General features: G+C 37.5%; 1 protein-coding gene across 1 annotated transcript in view; it reads right to left on the bottom strand.

The window, feature by feature from the left end:
• The window catches only part of Rab18 (RAB18, member RAS oncogene family), a 39,522-nt gene that overhangs the window by 9,880 nt on the left and 7,486 nt on the right, over positions 1-22,156 (bottom strand). The window contains exons 3-4 of the mRNA XM_075970763.1: positions 7,027-7,088; positions 769-841 (exon numbers count right to left, since the gene is read on the bottom strand). Coding sequence (XP_075826878.1) covers positions 769-841; positions 7,027-7,088 — 135 coding nt within the window. The remainder of the gene's footprint in view (positions 1-768; positions 842-7,026; positions 7,089-22,156) is intronic.

Raw genomic sequence — 22,156 nt, 5'->3', positions numbered from 1 at the left:
ATGGCCTCTGCATCAACTCCTGCCTTCAGGTTCCTGCCCTGTTTGAGCTCCGGCCCTGTCTTCCTTCAATGATGAGCTATGATGTGGAGGAGTAAACCAAAGACACCTTTCCTCGCCAACTTGCTTTTGGTCATGGTGTTTGAGCACAGCAACAGGAACCCTAACTAGGACAGAAATTGAGTGAAAGTGTGGCTTCCTCTGTTGTTATTTTTGTCTTGTGTCATCTTGTATCATTAAGAGTTTGGTTTCAAACTGTTTGCTACTCTTAAAAAATAACATACCCAAATGGAGAATGACTATGAACTCCTCAGCAGATTATCTGAAAACCAAATATTCTAGTTTTAAATTTTGGTTTATTATGAATTCTTAATGGTATTTAGTGCTATTTTTGATTAAAAAAATTCTACTTACTAACAAATACTCTGTTTATAGTCTGAAGCAAGTGTTAATTTACTGATAAATGAAGACTAGTTTCAGTAATACTCTAGGACAGATGTGGGTTAATTTTCAATTTATGTCCTCGTCAATATATTTTTTAAAACCAAAGATAATGATCTTCTCTTTTGTAAATTTCCACACAAAGAATAGAAAAAGGCTAACTTTAATGTTCAGTAATATCAAATAAATTCTCTGTAATTTACAAGCACATACACATGAACACATACACATAAAAAAGTAGCCCTAAAGAAAAATCAAAATACTGATCTTCCTAGATTAGAAATTTCAATGGACAATATTTTATATAATACATTAAAGTTAAACACTTACCTAATATAACTCCCTGTGCACCTCTGTAGTAGCTGGGAGTTAATGTTCTGAACCTCTCTTGACCAGCTGTATCCTGAAAATGACAATAAATTATTACTACGTAAAGCAAACTATAAACAGCATATCTTCAATGTTATTGAATATATTTAAGTAAGCAAAAAAACACTTACTAAAAACACTCAGAAATTAATATGATGTACACTTACTAGTAAGTGTTACCCAAATAAAATCAATTAATACTGGTCATCGCTACAGAAACACAAGTGAAGGTTTTCTGCCATTACAAGCTTAAGAATTTTATCACCATGAAACACATTTCTTTAAAAGTCATGTTTCTTAACTTCAGCTACACAATCAAATTATCTGGGAATGTTTATGTCTAATCCCTGAAGATTCTGACTGAATCCATCTAGGCAATCTAGGTTGGGGACAGTAAAACCCAATCTTCCTAGGTTATTATGATGTGAGAGATACAGGAGTATCATATTTCAGAGAAGGGATTTTAAAGATATGCTTTTTTAAAAAGATATAAAATATATAAAACAAAATGTATTATAGTGAGAGAAAGAAGCAGGGAAGGAGAGAAAAAGAAAGAGGAGGAGGAAAGAGGGGGAAGAAACAAATTTCATCTTCTTCCAGGCCTCCTTCCTAGTTGCTCGAGCACCTCTGGACTGTTTTTCAAGGTATTTAGGATCTTACAATAGAGCTGCATCTGGCAAACTGCTGCTTCAACCTATATAACCTACTCTTACTATAATGAAAGGTTTACTAAATAAAATCTTAGTATTTCCAGGCCCATTCATATACATATCACTATAAGGCCCAAGTTAAGGTTGGATTAAATATTTACTATCTGGCCTGCTGATGAAAGGTAACCTGAATGAAAGTAAAGATACACATCAAACCTCAGCTAGCTGCTAGAATCACTGTGCAAAAGCAACTTTTGCCATGGGACAAGCACAAGTTGGGTTTTTTTTTTTGGTTTGGCCAAAGAAGAGAATGCTGTAAGACAACAGGGAGTATCTGAGGAAATTTGTCGTCTCACAAGAGACACTTAAAAGGAGAACCACTTCCAGCATAAAAAGCTTTGAAATGTCCCATCATTGCTCCCAGATTCACAGCAGCAAGAACACTACCCCTAGCTCTGCTACATTTCAGATAAAGACATGGTTAAACTTTCTGATTAGAAAATTGTAGTGAAAACCCCATTTCTCTCTTCAAATTCCTCAGGCTTCAAAGTTTCTTACAAAACCTCCTTCTCACAATCCTCAATTTGCATACATGCTTAAGTTTTTAAAAACAATTTTATAAACTAAAGCTTCATCAAGCAGACATACTACCTAAAGCAGATTTATAATTGGTAATGATAGAGGTAACTATTTTAATAATCATGACACAAATATCATTGAGTGATCAAGAATGAAATTTGTAAAAGAAGTCAACTGGAAACCATGATACAATTTTTAAATAACAATTAAGTGTCTAATTCTGCCACCACAATAGAATGCAACTGGTTTTAATACACTCCTACAGAATGCACATAAAGGTTTTCTGTCATGTTAGGCTTAAGACTTCTTAATCACACATGAAATCTACTTCATTGAAAGCCAAGAAAGTATATATTACCAATAGTCAAAAATTTAAATCTACAGCTATCTGAGACATTCCAACCCAGGAAAATAGAGGCTAGAGAGGTGGCTCAGCAGTTAAGAGCCCTTGCTGCCCTTGTAGAGGGCCTGGGTTTTGTTTCTAATATCCATACAGTCAATCACTAGTCTGTAACTCCAGTTCCAGGGGAATTCAAAGCCCCTGGATTGATTCATGGCCTCTGGGGACACTTAAGTATGCACCTGGTACACAGAATACATGCAGGCAAACAGTCATACGACATAAAATAAAAATTATACTGTAAAAGAAAGTTATTATAAGAAACATATTCTAGCAATTTACCTACATACAAAGAAATAACAGCATTCAAATACTCAATATCCACAATACTAAAATTCTCAGAATTCCACTGTGAGAAGCATTTTAATACTCCAGGTTTTTTTTTTCAATTTTTATTGTTATCTTTGTTTTTGTTTTGAAAGAGAAAGGGAACATAAGAAAAAGCTACCACTAGCAACACTGTTTCACCATTCAAAACTGTTCCACAAGATTAGTTATGAAACAGAAAAATTCCAGTAAATTAATTTCTAGATCTAGCATAGGGCATTCTAGTGTGAACTCTAAAAACAACTTCAAAAACTGCCTTTGGGCTGAGACGGCTAAGGAGGTAAAAGCTGGCTGTGTTTGATCCTGGGATCCCATGGTGGAAGGAGGTAACAGATTCTGGAAAGTTAATTCCTGATTTAAGCATGCTGTGGCACTTGTGTGCCCTCACTCATTCACAGTAACATACACACACACACACACACACACACCCCATGTAATTTTCAAAATATGTATGTGAGAGTAATTTTGACAATGTGTATGTGAAAATTTAACTAAGACCAGATGTTAAAATCTTGGCATTTTTTGATTCATTTATACAAACATTTTAGTATGATAATTTCTTGCACCATAGCATTAGACTAGAATTTATAATAACTGTGAACTTAATAGTCAGACATTAAGCTTTTGCTTGTGTTTATCTTTAAAACCAGAAATAAATGTAAAGTATATGACATCTTTGTTCAGATGAAAGAGGCCAGTCCTTTTGTATCCCAGGTTATATTTTTCTAATGGAGAAAGGTAAGGAAATTAGAGATTACTAAATCAAATATGGATTAAACCCAAGGGCTGAAAAAGCTCTAGAATGGCTAAATAACAGAATTCAGAGCGTCCAAGTGAGACAAGGGTGTAGAAAAGAGGAGAAAACAAGTTCCCAGAGGCCGTATGTGTCATAGTGAGTGTGCACTTTGGAGGCAGTGAGGGCAAGGCTATGCAGCTAATGAGGAGAGGAATTCACTCACTGTATTTCTATTAAAAAAAATTAGCAGAAATTAGGATAAACTATGGACTCAGACATTTCTCATATTGTCTCGAAGCGCCTCTCTCCCAAATATAACATGAGACTCATATGTTATAAAGAAAACAAATGACCAGATCAAGTAAACACTACAAAGCTTTGGTAAGATAAGAGAATCCCATAAGTGTCTTTCCCATTCCACATTACTGCAGTGGTGTGACAAACTACAAAAACCCTCTAGGGCAAGAGAGTCAGGGCTACACACATGCATAAGAACATAAGCACACATTTACCATACAATTAACAGATTAGAAAACATAGCAAGCAAAGAGCTAACACTTTTACTATGTGAACGCTTTATTGTTCCAAAATAGTCCTTTACTACAGTAAGTGAGAATTCAGTTGAAAGTAAACAGAACAGACAGATAATAAATTGTTTAAGCATCAGAAAAAAAAAACAGGAATCATAAAATCTCTTCATTATGCCTCGAAAACTTTAAAATTTATCTATCTGATGTGACTGTTTACATTATAAAGATAAAAAACCAGCATGGAAGAAATTTCCAGTCCTTAAATGTAAGTATACATTTACAATAACATAACTCTTTATATAAAGACTTTAAATCATGGAAAAAACAAACGCTAATATAAAATGGACTATGAACAGAAGTAAATCCATTTGCAAATATGATCACGATCAGAAAAAACTCAAATACAAATATAAGTAAAAAAGTTATTAGAGAGACATAAATGAGGAAGAATGGTAATGCTTAACACGAAATCTCGAAGAGAGAATATGGCAATATGATTGTGGGAGTGAAACACAGTATCTGGTCTCCACACTCTTTCAGCCACCATTTCTGCTGCTAGCCTTACAACCCTAATAACTAGATGAGCACACGCAGATGCAGAAAGTGGGATGCTTATGGAAACAATGGTTATCTTTGTGGACAACTGTTATCAAATCAAATACCTTTGACTGGAAATTGCTAGAACTAAACTAGAGCATGTAATGGGTCGGAACATTAGGAGGCCACTCAAACTGATGCACCTCTATCTTTACTGATACGGAAATAAGTTCACATGCAAATGGGTGAGTAAGACAAAGAGGAAAACAGGTTAAAAACAAAAAACACTCTCTCCTTTGCAAAATGGCATATTGTATATGTATAATATATCATCACATGCCTAGGTATTTACAAGAACAGTAACTAAAGATAAACTAAACTTTTTTTACACTGATTTTACACTGGATAGAATAGTTTACACTTTAGAATAGTCCAGTATTATTGTTCTGGTCACGGGGAAACCAATATTTAAAAAATATAGATAAGCCCATGGCAAAGATGCCCCTTCAACAATACCATTAGCCTTTTCATAAATCAGGAACTAGATACAGACAAAACAAAAACAATCCTCCTCAGGAGAAAAAAAAAAAAACCCTGTAACCATGGGTCAGAATCTTCTCCAGAGTTTACCTCTCAAAGCAGTAAGCAGCAAGGGCAGAAAGAGGTAATAATCCAACCATGAAAACATGGAAAACCATGATTTACTACAAAAGCCAGGATTTGTAAATTGTTCAAAATATCTTAAGATGTACAAATGACATTTTTCAGAACATTTTCTGTTAGACATTACTGTTCTTATTGATACTAAATACACTTGGGAAAGAGGCAAGTAGACTAAAAGTTCAGAAAACCTCAGGAGGATGAGTTATAACCCACAACCAGGAGCACTTGCTGCTCAGCCTGCTACTAGCATCCGGGACAGCAGTTCTCTTTTACACACTATGATGGGACATATTTGACAACAACCACCTTCCTGGCACACTACAGAAAAATGTTAATACTCTGTTCTATTTTTGAAGGTGCTATACATTTCAAAACTTTTAAAAACTCAAAATATATTCTGAAGGCATTATACAACATTTCAAAAAATTTTAAAAAGCCTCTGTCAAATTAGTTATAAGATGCAATTATCATTATTGTACATACTTTAAGTAGTATCAAATTCCCAAGAAAAGTTATTTAATACAAATTGTCCATTCACCTCTAGGACACTAAACAAAATCAGGTTCTGCTTTGTTACAAAGTACTAGCTGGAGAGATCATGCCTCACAGCTATCTGTAACTCCACATGCGGGCAAAACACCCATACACATAAAATTAAAATAGAAACTAAATAAATAAAATATATGTTAGTGGGCATGAAAGATGGTTCAGCTGTTAAGAGCATTAGCTGCTTGTGGTGGTTTGAATGAAAATGGCCCCCATAGGTTCATAGGGAATGGCACTTAATTTCTGAACTGTAAGCCAGCCCCAATTAAATGTTTTCCTTTTTAAGAATTGCCTTCTAGAGTCAATACTCTTGCCAACCCTAAAATGGCTCCCTTAATTAAGATATATACTTCCCTGCTCCCATATCCACCCTTCCTTTATCCCAATCATCCCATTCCCCCAAGCTCTAGAGGGGTGCCCAGGGGTCCAGAGAGATGTCCCCAGCTAGGTCCTTGGGCAGCTGAGGAGAGCCTGAAAGGGCCCGATCCTATAGCCATACTAATGAATATCTTGCATATCACCATAGAACCTTCATCTGGCAATGGATGGAGATAGAGACAGAAACCCACATTGGAGCACTGGACCGAGCTCCCAAGGTCCAAACGAGGAGCAGAAGGAGGGAGAACATGAGCAAGGAAGTCAGGACTGCGAGGGGTGCACCCACCCACTGAGACAGTGGGGCTGATCTATGGGGAGCTCACCAAGGCCAGCTGGACTGTGACTGGAAAAGCATGGGATAAAACCGGACTCTCTGAACATGGCGAACAATGAGGGCTGATGAGAAGCCAAGGACAATGGCACTGGGTTTTGATCCTACTGCATGTACTGACTTTGTGGGAGCCTAGCCTGTTTAGATGCTCACCTTCCTAGACCTGGATGGAGGGGGGAGGACCTTGGACTTCCCACAGGGCAGGGAACCATGACTGCTCTTTGGACTGAAGAGGGAGGGGGAGGGGAGGGGGGTAGGGAATGGGGGGAGGGGGAGGGAAAATGGAGGGGAGGAGGCGGAAATTTTTAATAAAAAAAAAGGAAATAAAAAAAAGAATTGCCTTCATGGCCTCTCTTCACAGAAATAAAAAATCTAACTAAAAAAAATCTAACTAAAACACAGCTCTTCTAGAGGACTCAAATTGGGCTGCCAACATCCATAGCTGGCAACTTATAACCTTCTATATCTCCTGTACAACATGGCATATAGACATACATATAAACAAAATAAAATTTTAAAAGGTACATTTTGAAAATTCTTACCCATATTGCAAGTTTAGCCTTATTTCCATCCACTGAAATCGTTTTCACCTTAAAGTCAACACCTTGAAGAAATGAAAATTTTGGTAAGTCATCCAATAAAATATATGTAATTTTTAAATTATAAAGAAAACCAGAAAAAAGGAAAAATATTTTTCAAATGCCTAAATTCTGAAAATTCTAGACCTGAAAGCTGAAGGTTATCAATAAGGACAGCTCAGGATTTATAGTATAAATAGGAAGGGCTTTAGGAGTCAAGGTACCTACCTGTACTCCAGAAAAGGAAAACTCAAATTCAGCTGAGATGATCATAATGCACACTGACAACCAGCAGCTACAACTGAAGTGCTAATACAAAGAGGAGTGCATTTTGCTGATCATGGATAGCCGTTGTCTATGAACCTTTGTTCAGAGTATTGTCTAACCCATGATAAGGATACCACATCCATCAACTGTCAGCAATATGGCTCCTGTACCACACAGACACACCAACACAGAGCAGGTAAGATTTTATCCCTATCCCTAATGAAGACTATAGGTAGTCAGTGGCTGCTGAGCGGGAGAATCAGTTTATTTCAGAGAACACTTCTCTGATAGGTTCCCAATCCTACACTGTCAGCCCTAAACACATGCGCATATAGGTATCACAGACTGGACTTAGTAGGCTGGGGCGGGGGGAGCATGTAACAATAATAAGTATAGACATCACTAATTCAGGAAGGGAGATGGGAAGGGTATGGATAAATTGTAGAGGAAAAGGTAGAATGATGTAAATATACTTATGTATGAAATTCTCAAAGAAAGCTTAAAATTAATTTTAAAAAAAGTGTTGTCTACCAAACTCGACCACTAACACAATCTTAGCTGTAAGTGGCTAGGGAACTGCTAAACACGTAAAAGGGCCAACTTCTCCTTGTATTATGAACTCAAACCTTTTCCCCCTGGGAGGGGAAAGAATTATATAACCTAGTGAATGATCACTTGCAACTGTATTATTTTTTTAATGTGTATAAAAACACTTATCCCAATCCCTCTACTAGTGTTCCTAAGTGAAAAGAACTTTGGCCCAAAGTTCTCTCAAAAGCTGCTATGAATACTAAGGAGGGCTTCATAAGAAATCAAATGAGGCCACAAAACATTCTCTCCTTTCCAGGAAAGGAAATTGATGCAGGCCATTTGGCCCAAATGAACAGTAACTGCCCACATGTCTTTAAAATATCATCAGTGTAGGCCACTCCACTGGTCAGAAGGAAATACTACTCAAAACAAGATCCTATGAGCTAGTCACAACTAATTCACAACAGAGCCAACTAAAATAAGCAGCACCCCCTCATATTAAATGGTTTCTTTTTATGTTTTTGTTGTTGTTTTCCAAGACCGGATTTTTCTGTGTAGCTCTGGCTGTCCAAGAACTCACTCTGAAGACCAGGTTGGCCTCCAAGTCAGATCTGCCTAGCTCCCAAGTATTGGGATTAAATGTGTGAGACACCACACCCAGCATACTACATGTTTTCTAAGTTTTATGTTTTGATGGAGGAGGGTCATCTCTCTATCTGTTGTTTCATTGGTGAAGTAATAAAGAAACTGCTTGGCCTCTGATAGGGTAGAATTTAGATAGGCGGAGTAAACAGAACAGAATGCTGGGAGAAAGAAGCCGAGTTGATGAGTCGCCATGATTCTCCCACTCCAGACAGACGCAGGTTAAGATCTTCCCTGGTAAGCCACCTCGTGGGCTACACAGATTATTAGAAATGGGTTAGCTCAGTATGTAAGAGCTAGCCAATAAGAGGCTGAAACTAATGGGCCAAGCAGTGTTTAAAAGAATACAATTTCCATGTAATCATTTCAGGGCATAAACTAGCTGTGCGGGAGCTGGGCAGGAACGCAGCCCACCGCTCCACACTACAACAGAGTGGCGCCCAACGTGGGACTAAATCCACTTAAAAACCTGAGAAGGCTTAAAAATAAGGAAGAGAGAGTTTAACACAGATTTTTGGTGTTTGTTGGTGGCGTGCCATAGAGAGATTTCCTGATTTGGCAACAGCAGCAAAAAAAAAAAAAAAAAAAGCTGCGACATTTTAAAGCACAGCTTCCTGGGGCTGTGCCGCCAGTACAAACTCTGGCTTTAAAGCATTTCAATGGCTTTTATGGGACTGGATGTTTGTGTTCCCGCTTGGGATCGAAAGGAGAGTGCTCTGAGACCGTGCTGATGGCTCAGCACTCCCCGCCTGCACCTGGGCAGACGGCAGAATCAGGCTTAGGCAGGCAGAGGAGCATGGCAGATTCCTGAAGCCATACAGAGACGTGTTTTCAGACTGCGCAGTGCTCTGCAAGTCAGATTTGGCTGTAACTTGGATGAAAAGAGTTTCTGTGCCGCACGCTCAGTCTGAGAGTTAAAGTGCTGAGGGCGGCTCCTACCTGGCGGCCCCAGAGCTAGTAGAAAATGGTACATCCTCCATTTTGAAATTGGAGAGAAGTGGAGCCAATATCCAGAGCAGCCCTTTGCCCTGCAGCTCAGAGGCGCAACTGATTCCAGTCACAAGTGGCTCCGCCATGTTGGACTGGGCGGGGCAAGCCTGCAGTACCTGTTTTTGACCTAGGAATGTCACAGCTCAGATTCTTAAGAACTTAGTGATTTAAAGGCACAAAACAAAGTGTTCCTGAATAGTAAAAAATTTACAGATTCACAATAAAACAGATTCAGACAGACCACTAAATGGATCACAGTGTTGGATGAGTATACGTAGGCTTGAGACAGAGGGAAAAAAAGTTAATGGTTTAAAAAAAAAAGGTAAAGTCTTTAAAGACACAGAATAAAGTGATAGAGTGAAAATAAGCCACGTAAAAATGGAAAATTCACAGAGAGTTTGGATTCTTTGTATTATTGTGTTTTCTTTAAAATTTTTGACTGTGAAGGAGCTAAGTACAGAGAGACATTTCATTACATGGGCTGCCAAGCTAAACCAGAATGGATGTAAGGTATATGTATTATGTATATATGTATTATGACTTCAGAATTTGGGTCTAAGGAGATGATGCTTTGGAAAGGAGTTTCTTCTTTTGTTTTCACAAAGGATGAGACCCTGTGGATTACTTCTATCCCAATATGGTATGCTAGATCATGTCCTCCTGAAAGGTTGCTGTGAACACCCTCAAAAAAAATTACTTGACTCAACTGCCAACTGAGATGACCCTGGCACACAGGTTATACCATGAAAGACCTAATTAACAGCGCCCTCATTCAGCAGGAAGCAGTTTGGAGAGAAATAACTGCGCCCATGTTCCCAAATATTGTTTATAAATGTTCTTTTACATTTAAAGGGGGATATGATATAGATATGAATAATTTGCATTGATATAAATTTAAGGTCAAGTCTGTTATATGTATAAGTATTTCTGCTCTTGATTAAGGTATTGCGATTGTGGAGTTCATTTAAATATGTAATGTATAATTAGGAAATATAGGTTGTTAATGGATAATCATCAATAATAGTCAAGCTTGTAGTCATGTTAGTTAGATTTTCTAGATATGCATAGATATATTTCAGATAGGCATTCTTCATATCTTTCAAAAACTACAGAATATGGCATTTAAAATAGTTTAATAACTTAGGGCTTTTCACGACAATGAGACACGTCTGCTCCTGGCAGCACAAGCTACTTCAAGAAGAAGATGGGAATCGAAGAGGTTCCTTAGGGAGTTGGTTAGCCATTTGGGCAAGAGACTGTTCTTGCCTGGACTGTTGCATAGACTGGACACAGAGAACCCGCAGAGAGAGGACTGTTGAACTTGCCTAAAGGTGAGATGATCTTTCGGGGTTCCTGATTCATGAAAAAGTCTACGAGACATTCTGCAGGACACAGCAGAAAGTGACTGAACTGCCTTTGGAATTTCCTGCTTCATGGAACTGTCTGCTGGAAACTATGGGCCTGTAGACTGAAGATAGATGCCCCTACGGTACAAAAGAACTTTGAGTGACTATACAGGCAGCAAGATGTCTCTGTCATTTCTAGAATTTTAGAAGTTACTTATTTCTTGTTTGCTTAGGTAATATTATATCCTTCTGGAGTCTTTGATGGAGTTGAAGAATGGATAGTTATAGTTTTTCATTATTATGATAAAGATAAAATAGATATAAATATTGTAACTGTGATTCTTGCTTAACAACTGTTTTGCTATATGTAAATTTACTACGTTAAAGTTAAAGCTTTTCTTTTTTGTTTAAACAGAAAAAGGGGAAATGATGGAGGAGGGTCATCTTTCTATCTATTGTTTCATTGGTTAAGTAATAAAGAAACTGCTTGGCCTCTGATAGGTAATCCTTATCTGAAACACTTGGGACAGACTTGCTTAAGATTCCTGGACTTCAGACCACCTCCATAACAACCCCCATCATCACGTTGGTGCTCAGCTATAGACTCAAATTTCACATTTTTGGAGTAGTGATGCTCAACTTCTGCTAATTTTACAGAAGGAAAAAATAATTGAATAAAAGCTGGAAAACAAGTTGGAAAAGCCAGATGAATGAACAAATTCTTAGAAACCCAGTTCCCCAAAATTGACTCTAAGAAATAGGAAATCTTCAAACATAAAAACAGTAATCAATCAAAATAATACTACATTAGCAAAGAAGAAGTGCATGATCATTTTAATTGACACAGAAAAGGCATTGGACAAAATTCAATACACTTTCATAATTAAAAAAAAAATCAACAAACTAGGAATAGAAGGAAATTTCCTCAGAATGACAAAGGTATTTCTGTTCGTCAGATTTCTATTGCTGTGATAACACAACAACTTAAAGTGAAAAAAACATTCCACTTGGCTCACAGTTCTGGTGGGTCACGTTACTTAGCCTCATGGAAGTCAGCCACTGAAGAGGCACATTATGCTAGGGGGCATGTAGTAGAACCTTTGTTCTTCAGCTCAAGACAATCAGGAAGCAGAGGGAAGGGCAAAGGAGACAAGGACTAGATATAGTCCTCTAGTGGCCTTTCCTACTTTTGCAAGTTCGCATCATCTCCCAACACCATCAAAGTGTGATTTATCAGTATTTATAGGTCTACTGATCAGTTCAGAATCCTTATGATCTAAATACCTCCCAACAGCTCATCTGCTGAAACCATGTCTTAACCACATGATTTTCCAGGCCATTCTCAATTCAAACCAAAACAGCATTTTATATCTCTGAAGCAAATCCACAGCTACTAACATATAACATACTCAATGGTAAAAGATGGAATGTTTTTCTCCAAAGGTAAAAACACAATGTCACCAACTTTTACCACTTTCATCATTATACAAAATAATAAAAAATTATTGCCAGAGTTACTTAGAAAGAATATCATAAACAAAAAGGTATCCAAATGGGAGAAGGGCTGTTAAATCTAATTGTTTGTGGACAATACTATCCTATCTGCAGAAAATCCTGGAGAACACACAAAATTGTTAAAACTAATCCCATAAAGGAATGACATCAAAGAATATTACCAAGATGTAGAAGATCATCCCCACAATAGTGAAAAACATTTGCAAATTATGTATCTGATAAGAGATGAAAATCCAGCACAAGTCTAAGAACCTCTATAATAAGACAACAAAATACTTAAATCACCACAATATTTCAATAGACATGTCTGCAAAGAACATAAATGCCCAATAACCATATTAAGATATGCTTAATTTAATCTATTAGTGGCATGCTTATTAAAAACCACAATGAGCTAGAACTTCATACCTATTTCCATGGTTATTTCATATTTTTTTAAAAAAATAGAAAGTAATAAGTATAGACAAATATGTAGCACTGGTCCACAACCTTCCAAATACTGTGACCCTTTAATATAATTCCTCATGTTGTAGTGACCCCCAACCATTCACTGCTTTGTAACTATAATTTTGTTACTGCTATGAATTATAATGTAAAAACTATTGTCAACGGGTGTGGCTAGTTGCCAGACCTTGTGCTCCTGAAATAGGGAAGTAGTTGGTTCCAACCTAAAACAAAAGTCTAAGGATCCAACTAAGTTCCAGTTCCCTTTATGGAAATAACTTGGAATTCCACCCAGGAAGTGGTTTGCCTACAGAGTGTTTGGTCTAGGGCATGAGTCAAGGGCATGAGCAGAGGGGTATAGCCTGCTACTTTCAATTTGTTATATTAATGCAGTCTTTTGTTTTACTCCTACCTTTTGGGGTCAGGGATATACTAATCAGTTGGAAATTAAACAAGGGCGAATTTTCAATACTCATTGAAGAATTCCCTCTGGATACTATCCTAGATATTTCTGCATTTTATTATTTTCATTTGCATCTTCATATTCTTTACTATATTTCTAAATTCCCACGCCTGCACCCTGGAGAAAGGTACTTTTGTCCAGGCTAGCCCCTGACAGTTGTGAGTATAAATCTGTGTCACTACTTAATGCTTATGAAATGAACACTCTTTAAAAATCAATCCTTCTCAAAAATGTCCTGCCTATCAAAATCCCAGCGGTTTCTACTTAAAATAAACAAACCAATTCTAAAGTCCACTAAGAACTGTAATGGTTGTTCTGTCTCTTTAAGAGACAAGCCATGCCCACTCCCTCCCCCAACCACTGAGACAAGCTGATCTTCAGCTTCCAGCCTGAGTTCTCTCTTTTCCATCTCCCTCTCAGAGAGACAGCTTCTACCTCTCCCTTCTTTCTTCCCCCTCCCTCTCTGCCCTTCTCCTTTCCCTTCCATAACCACTAAATAAATATCTAACCTCACTCTGCATGGTGTGCCTATCTGTCTCTCTCACCCGCCACCCACATGGCTCACCTTCAGTGACCAGCCATCTTCAGAGACCTGCTACATGGCCCCATGAGCCAACCCTGCCTGGGACTGGCTGCTCTCAGGACCCCCTGTCCACTGCCTGCCCGCTGGGATCCCACAGCAAGCTACTCGGGGATCCACAGCAATTTTTAATTTTTCCATTACAAGAACCAAAACAGCTCAAACACTTTTGGAAGAAGCAAAAAAATGAGAAGATTAAGAACAGCTAATTTATAGATTTATTACAAAACTACATAAAGGAAGACAGTGAAATACTAACATAAGGACAGATATATACAATCCAGAAATACACTGAGATACCTAAAGACAACTGACATTTTTATAAGGGCAGGAAAGCTATTTAGTGTGGATTCTTTTCAGCCAGTGGTTTTGGAACAACTAGATACCCATACCAAAAAAAGAAAAAAGAAAAGAAAAACAAAAACATGTGGCCTTCTGCTAGCAGAAAAACAATACTGAAGTTGTAAAACTCTAGGATAACTCTGAAGCCATTTCTGACAACTCTGAGGCCTCTCAGTAGTAGTGCCCTCCCCCCCAGGAACCAAGGACCTAACAACTTCACATGCACGTACTAGAAGGTTGGGGATTTTCCATCTCGCTGTGTCCTTGTGGACGTTCTCCAGATAGAACTCAGTTATTGGAATTGGGGCAAGATAACCCTTAGATGTTGGCTCAGTTCCTCAGCCTTGGTCAGGGGATACTGACTCAGTTCCTCAGATACAGTTAGGATGAAAAACAACCCCCAGACTTCCCCCTTGTTTCTGTAGCTTTTTGCTTTAAAAGTAGCCTGTACCAGCTATTCAGGGTCCCTGGCTTGAATGCTGAGTGACCCTGTCATGACAGAATTAAAATCCTCTTGCTTTTACATCAACTGCGGTGTGGCAGTATTTCCTTGGGGTGACTCCTCCTTGGTAATTGGACTCTAGGGTCCAACAAAGTCATTATACATAAATGGAAAAGTTGATACACTGAATTTCACTGCAATAAATTTGTGCACTTAGAAATGTAGTATTAGAAAAGTAATAAGAGTGAGTCTAAAATATCTACAAAGAAAATAACACCTACCAAAAATTTACATGGTGAATATTAAAAAGAAAATGCTCTCAAATTTCAACATTAAGAAAACAATACAAGGGCTGGAAAGATGGCACATGTTCCTTTTTGAAAGATCTGGGTTTGTTCCCAGTACTCTCTTATCAACTAACAACAGTCCCAAAGAACTGAAGGTTCTCTTCTGGCCTCTGCCAGCACTATGAACAAGTGATGTACAGACAAACCACAAATACATATAAAACAAAAATGAATTTTAAAAAAGAAAACAACCCAACAAACAAGAAAACTTAAGACTCAGATACTTTACACATATGTGGACAGGAAAACAAATAAGAACTTAATATGATCAACATCAGTAGCTATCACAGAAATCCAAATTAAACCATAACAAAACTCCACACAACAACAAAAACAGTAATAATCTGAAAGACAGTTAAGTGTGTCACTTCTCAACAGTCACTGAAGTTAGAAATGAAATCATCTCCTTCGCTGATAGAAGGTAACATTTTCTGCAGGCATGGCTTGTTTGTATAGCTTCTCAGCTTCATCACTCCAAACATATTTTCATCAACAAGAGGTCTTGACTTGCAGGGCCTCATCTTATGAAGCCTTTCGTACTGGCTCTGCATTCTTCAATGTGGCATCTTCTCTACTTCTTCCCACTGTAGTAGCTTGATACTCCACTGCTTTAGGTTGAGGAATAATCTTTTTGTACATGGTGAAGATTTGTCACTTGGATTGGTTTAATAAAAAGCTCAATGGCTAATAGCTAGGCAGGATTTTCGGGGCAGAGAGGACTCTGGGAAGAAGGCAGCGATACCAAGAGACTCAAATCAAGCAGGATGGGAAATATGGAGACGGGGTAATAAAGCCACAAGGCAGAAAGTAAAGGAATAGAAATGGGTTAAGAGCTAATTAGAAAGAAGCCTAAGCTGTTGGTTGAGCTTTCATAATGTTAAGTCTGTGTCCTATTATTGGGGAGTCCACGAGAAAGTCCAAATACAAACGACATCTAATGTGAGGTCCATATATTTCCACATAAGACCTGAAAGAGCTTTAAAAAGGTTCCAAACACAGAAAAACAGAACTGAATGCAGTTGCTAAGTCCCATAGCCTCTCATGTGGGCCACCGTACAGGACTGCATCATCTGCTGCCAGCAGGCTTGTGTTGTAATAGGAGCAGTGGGGCTGCGTCCCCGGCACCCGGCCGCCCGCATGGCTAGCTTATGCCCCGAAACAATTACACGGACACTGTATTATTTTAAACACTGCCTGGCCCATTAGTTTCAGTTTATTAGCTAGCTCTTACATATTGGCCTAACCCATTTCGAGCTGGCTTACCAGGAATGATCTTAACCTGCGTCTGCCTGGAGTGGGAGAATCATGGCGACTCCTTGACTCAGCTTCTTTCTCCCAACATTCTGTTCTGTTTACTCCGCCTACCTAAATTTTCTGTCCTATTAAAGGGCCAGGGCAGTCTCTTTATTTAACCAATGAAATTAACACAAAACAGAAGACTCTCCCTCATCAGGCTTGAGCCACCAGTCACCATAAGCTAAGATACACAGCAGTTTAAGTTTTGTTCATGAAGACAGAAAAGGTTATAGATACGCAGTAAAGCAGGTTCAGACAGAAAAAAAAAATGGTTACAGTATATTAACAATGTGAGTAGGCTTAAGGGAAAAAAAGGAAAAGGATATAGACATTTATAAAAATAGTTTTAAAATAATAGTCTTTAAAGAGAAAAGTAATATAAGAAAATATTATGGACATGTATTGAATTGTCCAGTAACAAAATAAAGCAATAATATAATCGAAAAAAAGAGAAAAGTAATAAAAATAATAATAAGTCAACTGAGGATGGAAAAAATTATAAAACAGGGAGTTTGGACCTAATGGTGCTTTGTTAAGTTTGAATTTTTTGAATACTAATGAACAGACAACAGCTGCTAAGAGACACTGGATTGTGGAAGGAACTGCTATATTAAACCTATTTTTTTTAAATGTCTTAATTTTAAAATGGAAGTCAAATGTATTGATTTAGAGAAAACATTATGCTTATATTTCCACAAAATACAAAAGGCTATGGATTACTTCAAGGTTGACAGAGATTGGGTTTGATTGGCTACAGATAAAGAAACAAACTCCGAAAAACTACAAGACAGGTACCGCACAATTTACCTGTTCGAACATAATAAAAAAAAATCATCTTTGGCTGCCTTGTGTACAACACACAGTCCATACTTGTGTTAACACAGAAATGTATGCCACCTTTGAAAGCCTGTGTGTTTTCAGAGCAAAAGGACCAGATACCAATGAAAATGGGTGTCCCAGGTGATCCAGCCTCTCAGAGTGCCTCTGCTGCAGTTTTCTCAGAGTTCTACATCCAGAATAACTTCAAGGCTGCTGGCTGAGATGGTCCAGCCTCACAGACTATTCTAGCCAGTACTATATTGGGAAAAGCCTTGTGTTTTCCCAATGCACTGAAACTGAACAACAAATGTTATACCCAGCTCTCCCAGGACTTGGCCATTATCCTAATTTTTTCAAGGTCCCCCAAAGATGCCATTGCCCCAGACAACAGGAAGCAGACTAAAGAATACAATGCCCACATTCCAAAGAGGTAGGATGGGAGGTTTTTGGTTATTCAATGGGTAATAGATATTTGTCATCATTTAGAGAGGTTGCTTACAAGTTGTTATTGGTAATGGTCAGGAAAGCACTGAACAAAAAAGATTAGATTAAGGAATATCATTCTGAAAGAAAAAAGGGGCAATATAGAAATAATAGGATAAAACAGTAGATTTTTGATCCTAATTATAAAATAAAAAAGCAATTACTAGTCTTAAATAATTTATATTACTATGGATTTTTGTAATATTAATACAAATTTAAGGTTATGTTTGTTATACTGCACATGTTTCTACTCTTGTTTAAGACATTCTTGTATATTGATATAAATTTAAGGTTATTTCTGTTTGAACATACTGTATATACAGTTCTACTACTGTTTAAAGTATTGTACCTATGCAGCTCATTTAACAAAGTAAATTTCTAAACCTTGAATGTTATTACAAACTATTTAGGATAATAAAGAAATGCAGGTTAGCAGTTAGCCACCTAAAACAATCAAACTTGTAGTTAAGTATGTTTTCAAGGTCAAAAAGAGATATATTTTAGATAGACAGGTGGTGTTCAAACCTTCAGAAATCTACAGAATATGGCATTTAAGAGGTTTTAATAAAATAAGGCTTTTCATGACAATGAGATATGTCTGCTCCTAGCAGCACCAATCTACTTCAGAGAGGATGATGAGTATCAAAGAACCTCCATATGGAGTTTGCTTTCTTTGTGCAAAGTTACCCACTGGGCAAGAAACTGCCCTTGCCTCAATTGCTGATAGTATGCTGTCCAAATTGGACAAGCAGGACACAAAAAAAGCAACTGCCAAGCTTTGCCTAGACAAGGTACAACAGTCCTTCAAAGTTCCTTCTTTATATAAAAGTCTACCAGATAATTTAGGCCGTAGGCCAAAGATGGACACCTCACATTACAGGGGAACCTTGTGCTGACTGTCCAGGCAGTCAGATGTCTCTGTCATTTCTTTAGTTTTGGAAGTTACCTATTCTGTACTTCCTATTTACTCAAGTAATATTTTATCCTTCTTAGGACTCTGATAGAGACTAAAACCTAGACAATTATAATTTTACAGTTTTCCTTGCTACCAAATTCAAAAAAGACACACAAGAGATATAAAGTTTATAAGGTTAAGAGACATACAAGTTTAAATTGTCTAGTTTTGAGGTCTAGAAAGTTTGAAGACAGTAATACAAGTTATAACAAAAATGGTTTATGTACAAAACTTCATCATGATAAGATAAATAAGAGTTTTCTTTAAATATGCCAAATATGAATAGACTGGACATTGTGGACCTAATTCTTAGTTGATAATTTTTCTTATTGTAGATACTTTCATTTGTTAAAGTTAATGTCTTTCCTTTCTATTTAGACAATACCTGATAATTGTTCTTATTGTATATAATTTTACTATGTTCGAGTTAAAACATTTTCTTTTTATTTAGACAAAAAGTGGGAAATGTTATTGTGGAATAATCTTTTTGTATACTATAAAGATGTATCACTTAGATTGATTTAATAAAAAGCTGAACAGCCAATAGCTAGGCAGGATTTTCAGGGCAGAGAGGACTCTGGGAAGAAGAAGGTACAGAGGTGAGGTAGTAAAGCCACAAGGCAAAAAGTAAATTAACAGAAATGGGTTAATTTAATTATAAGAGCTTGTTAGAAACAAGACTAAGCTATTGGCCAATCTTTCATAATTAATAAGGCATTGTTTGGGAGCTGGTTAGTGGGACAGAGAAAAACTCGCTACAGCTTTAAGTATTGAGTCCATCTGCCTTGTGGCTTGAAGTTTTTTAGCTGTCTTCTATAGTGGGATATTGGGACTGTGTTTTAGTATTTCCCTCTCTGTTATGTTAGCTAATTAGTTAAGTACCACTGTGAAACACAATATGTAACAATTATCTAAAATTTTTCTTTATACATGATAGTCATTTTAATCTCTAATTATAGTACTGACATACAAAGATATATGTTCATAGTCTACTGTGAGGTAAAATATTGGTTTTGTATAAAACATTTTCACAACTGAAAAAAACAGACAAAACAACTGAATCAATTGTTTTTATCTTTAAAACCTATTTGTGTAATGGTTGCAACAGAAATCAGAATGTAATCTCATATCCAAATGTAAAGATTTTAAAAACCTCAGGGCCTAGTAAGGGAACTAATTATAGATATTCTTATTATATGCAAGTATTTTAGTATTTGTTTTGGTAAAAGACAACGCCTTTTTAGTAATATAGACAATCCATGGTGGCTGCCATTCTGTGAGTCCTTGTGTTATTTCCGTTTACAATGACACTTTTATATTAAACATGATTTATTTCTTCACTAAACATTCCATTTCCGTCAAGTTTCCCCTCCTGTTAGTTGCTACTCGTTTATGCTTCACTATCTATTACTGAGCAAAACAACCCATACTTTGAAAGAGCAGGTTTTATTACATAGTTTAAAATGAGCAAATACATCAAAACCAGAACAAAATGGAGTTTGACTTGCTAGTATCTTAAATGATTCCCTTTCTTATGCCATACAGATGCTAAGTAATGCTTAATAAAATGTATTAAAAATTTAGAGACATTTTGAGTCTGTATTGATAGGAACAAATAAGGATGAATGATTCCTCACAGAAATCTAAGTATTAAATGTGGACAACAGAAGTGCATTTGAAAAGTCATTTGACAACCAAAGCTGGGATGACAGAATCAGGTATTATCTTTCCTATCTGTTTCAGGTTAAAACAAGAGCACAAAACCATGAGAAGAAACAGGACATATATATACTCTCAAAAGAATCTTTCTACAGGAAAGCTACAAAGAGAAAAATAAAAACATTACAATGACGGAATGGGGCGTCTTATGTGACCAACAGCACCAGAACAATACACACGAGGCACCTCTTGCTATAATATTCTAAGAAGATTTTTGTGGAATTCCTACCAAAAGAAACTGCATAACTAAACTCTACCTTGGAAGACACTGGGCAAGCAAAATGAGGACAGTCTACAGAGCAACTGGCCTGTATTCTTCAAAACTGTCAGACAGGGACAGACAACCAAAGACCAGTGAACTGATAAAATTAAAAGAGAGTGAAGAGATGTGGGCATGGTAGCTGAAGCCTATAATCCCAACATCTGGGAGGCTGGGACAGGGGGGTTATCACTACTTTCAAACCACTGCACACTACAGAGTGAGTTCCAGGACAATCTGAACTAGTGTGAGAACCTGCCTAATGCAGAGTGAAGGGTCAGGAACTGGAGATGACTAAATTTGCTTGAACCAAAACATAGTTTAGTCCTAACTTTACTTTTGCTATATAGGGTATTGATAGGTAGTTGAGGAAATCTATCAATGGGCAAAACTTTATCTTTGTTCATTTAGGAAAGTAGACATTAAATTACTTAGATATTAAAGACAAAAGTCTGCAACATATTCTTAAGCAATTCATTTAAAAATAATCCTGTGTGCGATGCAGCATAAGTTATTGGCAGTAAGCGTAAGATTAAGAATAGTAAGTGTTAAGTAAGTGTAAGAATAAGGCATAGTGCACGCCTTTAAGCCTTTAATCCCAGCATTCGGGAGGCAGAGGCAGGCAGATCTCTGTGAGTTCAAGGCGAGCCTGGTCTACAAGAGCTAGTTCCAGGACAGGCTCCAAAGCTACAGAGAAACCCTGTCACAAAAAACCAAATAAAGAAAAAAATAAGGAAGGATAGAGGGAGATGACTAAGGACCTGAGTTCCATCCCTAGAACCCAGAGAAGAAAAGCCAGGAATGGTAGCACATACCTGTCACCCTAGCACTTGGAATATTCTGCTGGCTAGTTTTATGTCAACAAGTCCAACTAAGACACAAGTCATTTGGGAAGTGGGAAGCTCAACTGAGAAAATACCCTGCCAGAATGACATGTGGGCAGGTCTGTGGGTATTTTTCTTTATTAAAGTTGATGTGGGAAGGCCCAGATTACTGTGAGCTATGCCATCCCTGGGAAGGTGATACTGAAGTATTTAAGAAAGCAAGCTGAGCAAGCCTTGAGGAACAAGCAGCAAGCCAGTAAGCAACACTCCTCCAAAGCCACCGCATCAGCTCCTTACTCCAAGTTTCTGCTCTGTTTGCCTTCCTGCCCCAACATCCCTGGATCATGACTGTGATGTGGAAAGATAAAGCAAAATAAAACCTGATAGGGATCATAGGTATGGGTCCATTCTACCTTGACTAAAGGTCAGAGAGTTGGAACTTATTTCTGTTCCTTCAAGGTTATAGTCAAGGGTTCAAATAACAAGTCAGAGAGTTCTGCTCTCTCAAGGTTATTGTCAACAGGTGTGTCTAATATCCAGACCTGGTATTTCAGGTATTAAGAACTAGATCTGTTTCTACCTCAAGCAAAAGTCTAAGGCTACAACTAGGTTCTACTCCCTTAGGGAGATAACTATGGACTCCACCCAGCGGGTGGTTGGGTCTAGGGTATGAGCATTGCTTATCTTATTTTAGCAACAGAACATTTAACTAAGAATGTAGCCTGTAATCCTTCAGCTGGTCTGTTCATTCCTTGTATCGTGGGAATACAGTTTGTTTGTTTGTTTTTTTTTATCTTACTCCTACCTTTCGGGGTCGGGGTATTTAAGCA

Source organism: Microtus pennsylvanicus, chromosome 4 (assembly GCF_037038515.1).
Source record: "Microtus pennsylvanicus isolate mMicPen1 chromosome 4, mMicPen1.hap1, whole genome shotgun sequence".
Taxonomy (NCBI): Eukaryota; Metazoa; Chordata; class Mammalia; order Rodentia; family Cricetidae; genus Microtus; species Microtus pennsylvanicus.
The sequence above is the reverse complement of the archived record's forward strand: the minus strand, read 5'-3'. Positions and strand labels throughout refer to the sequence as shown.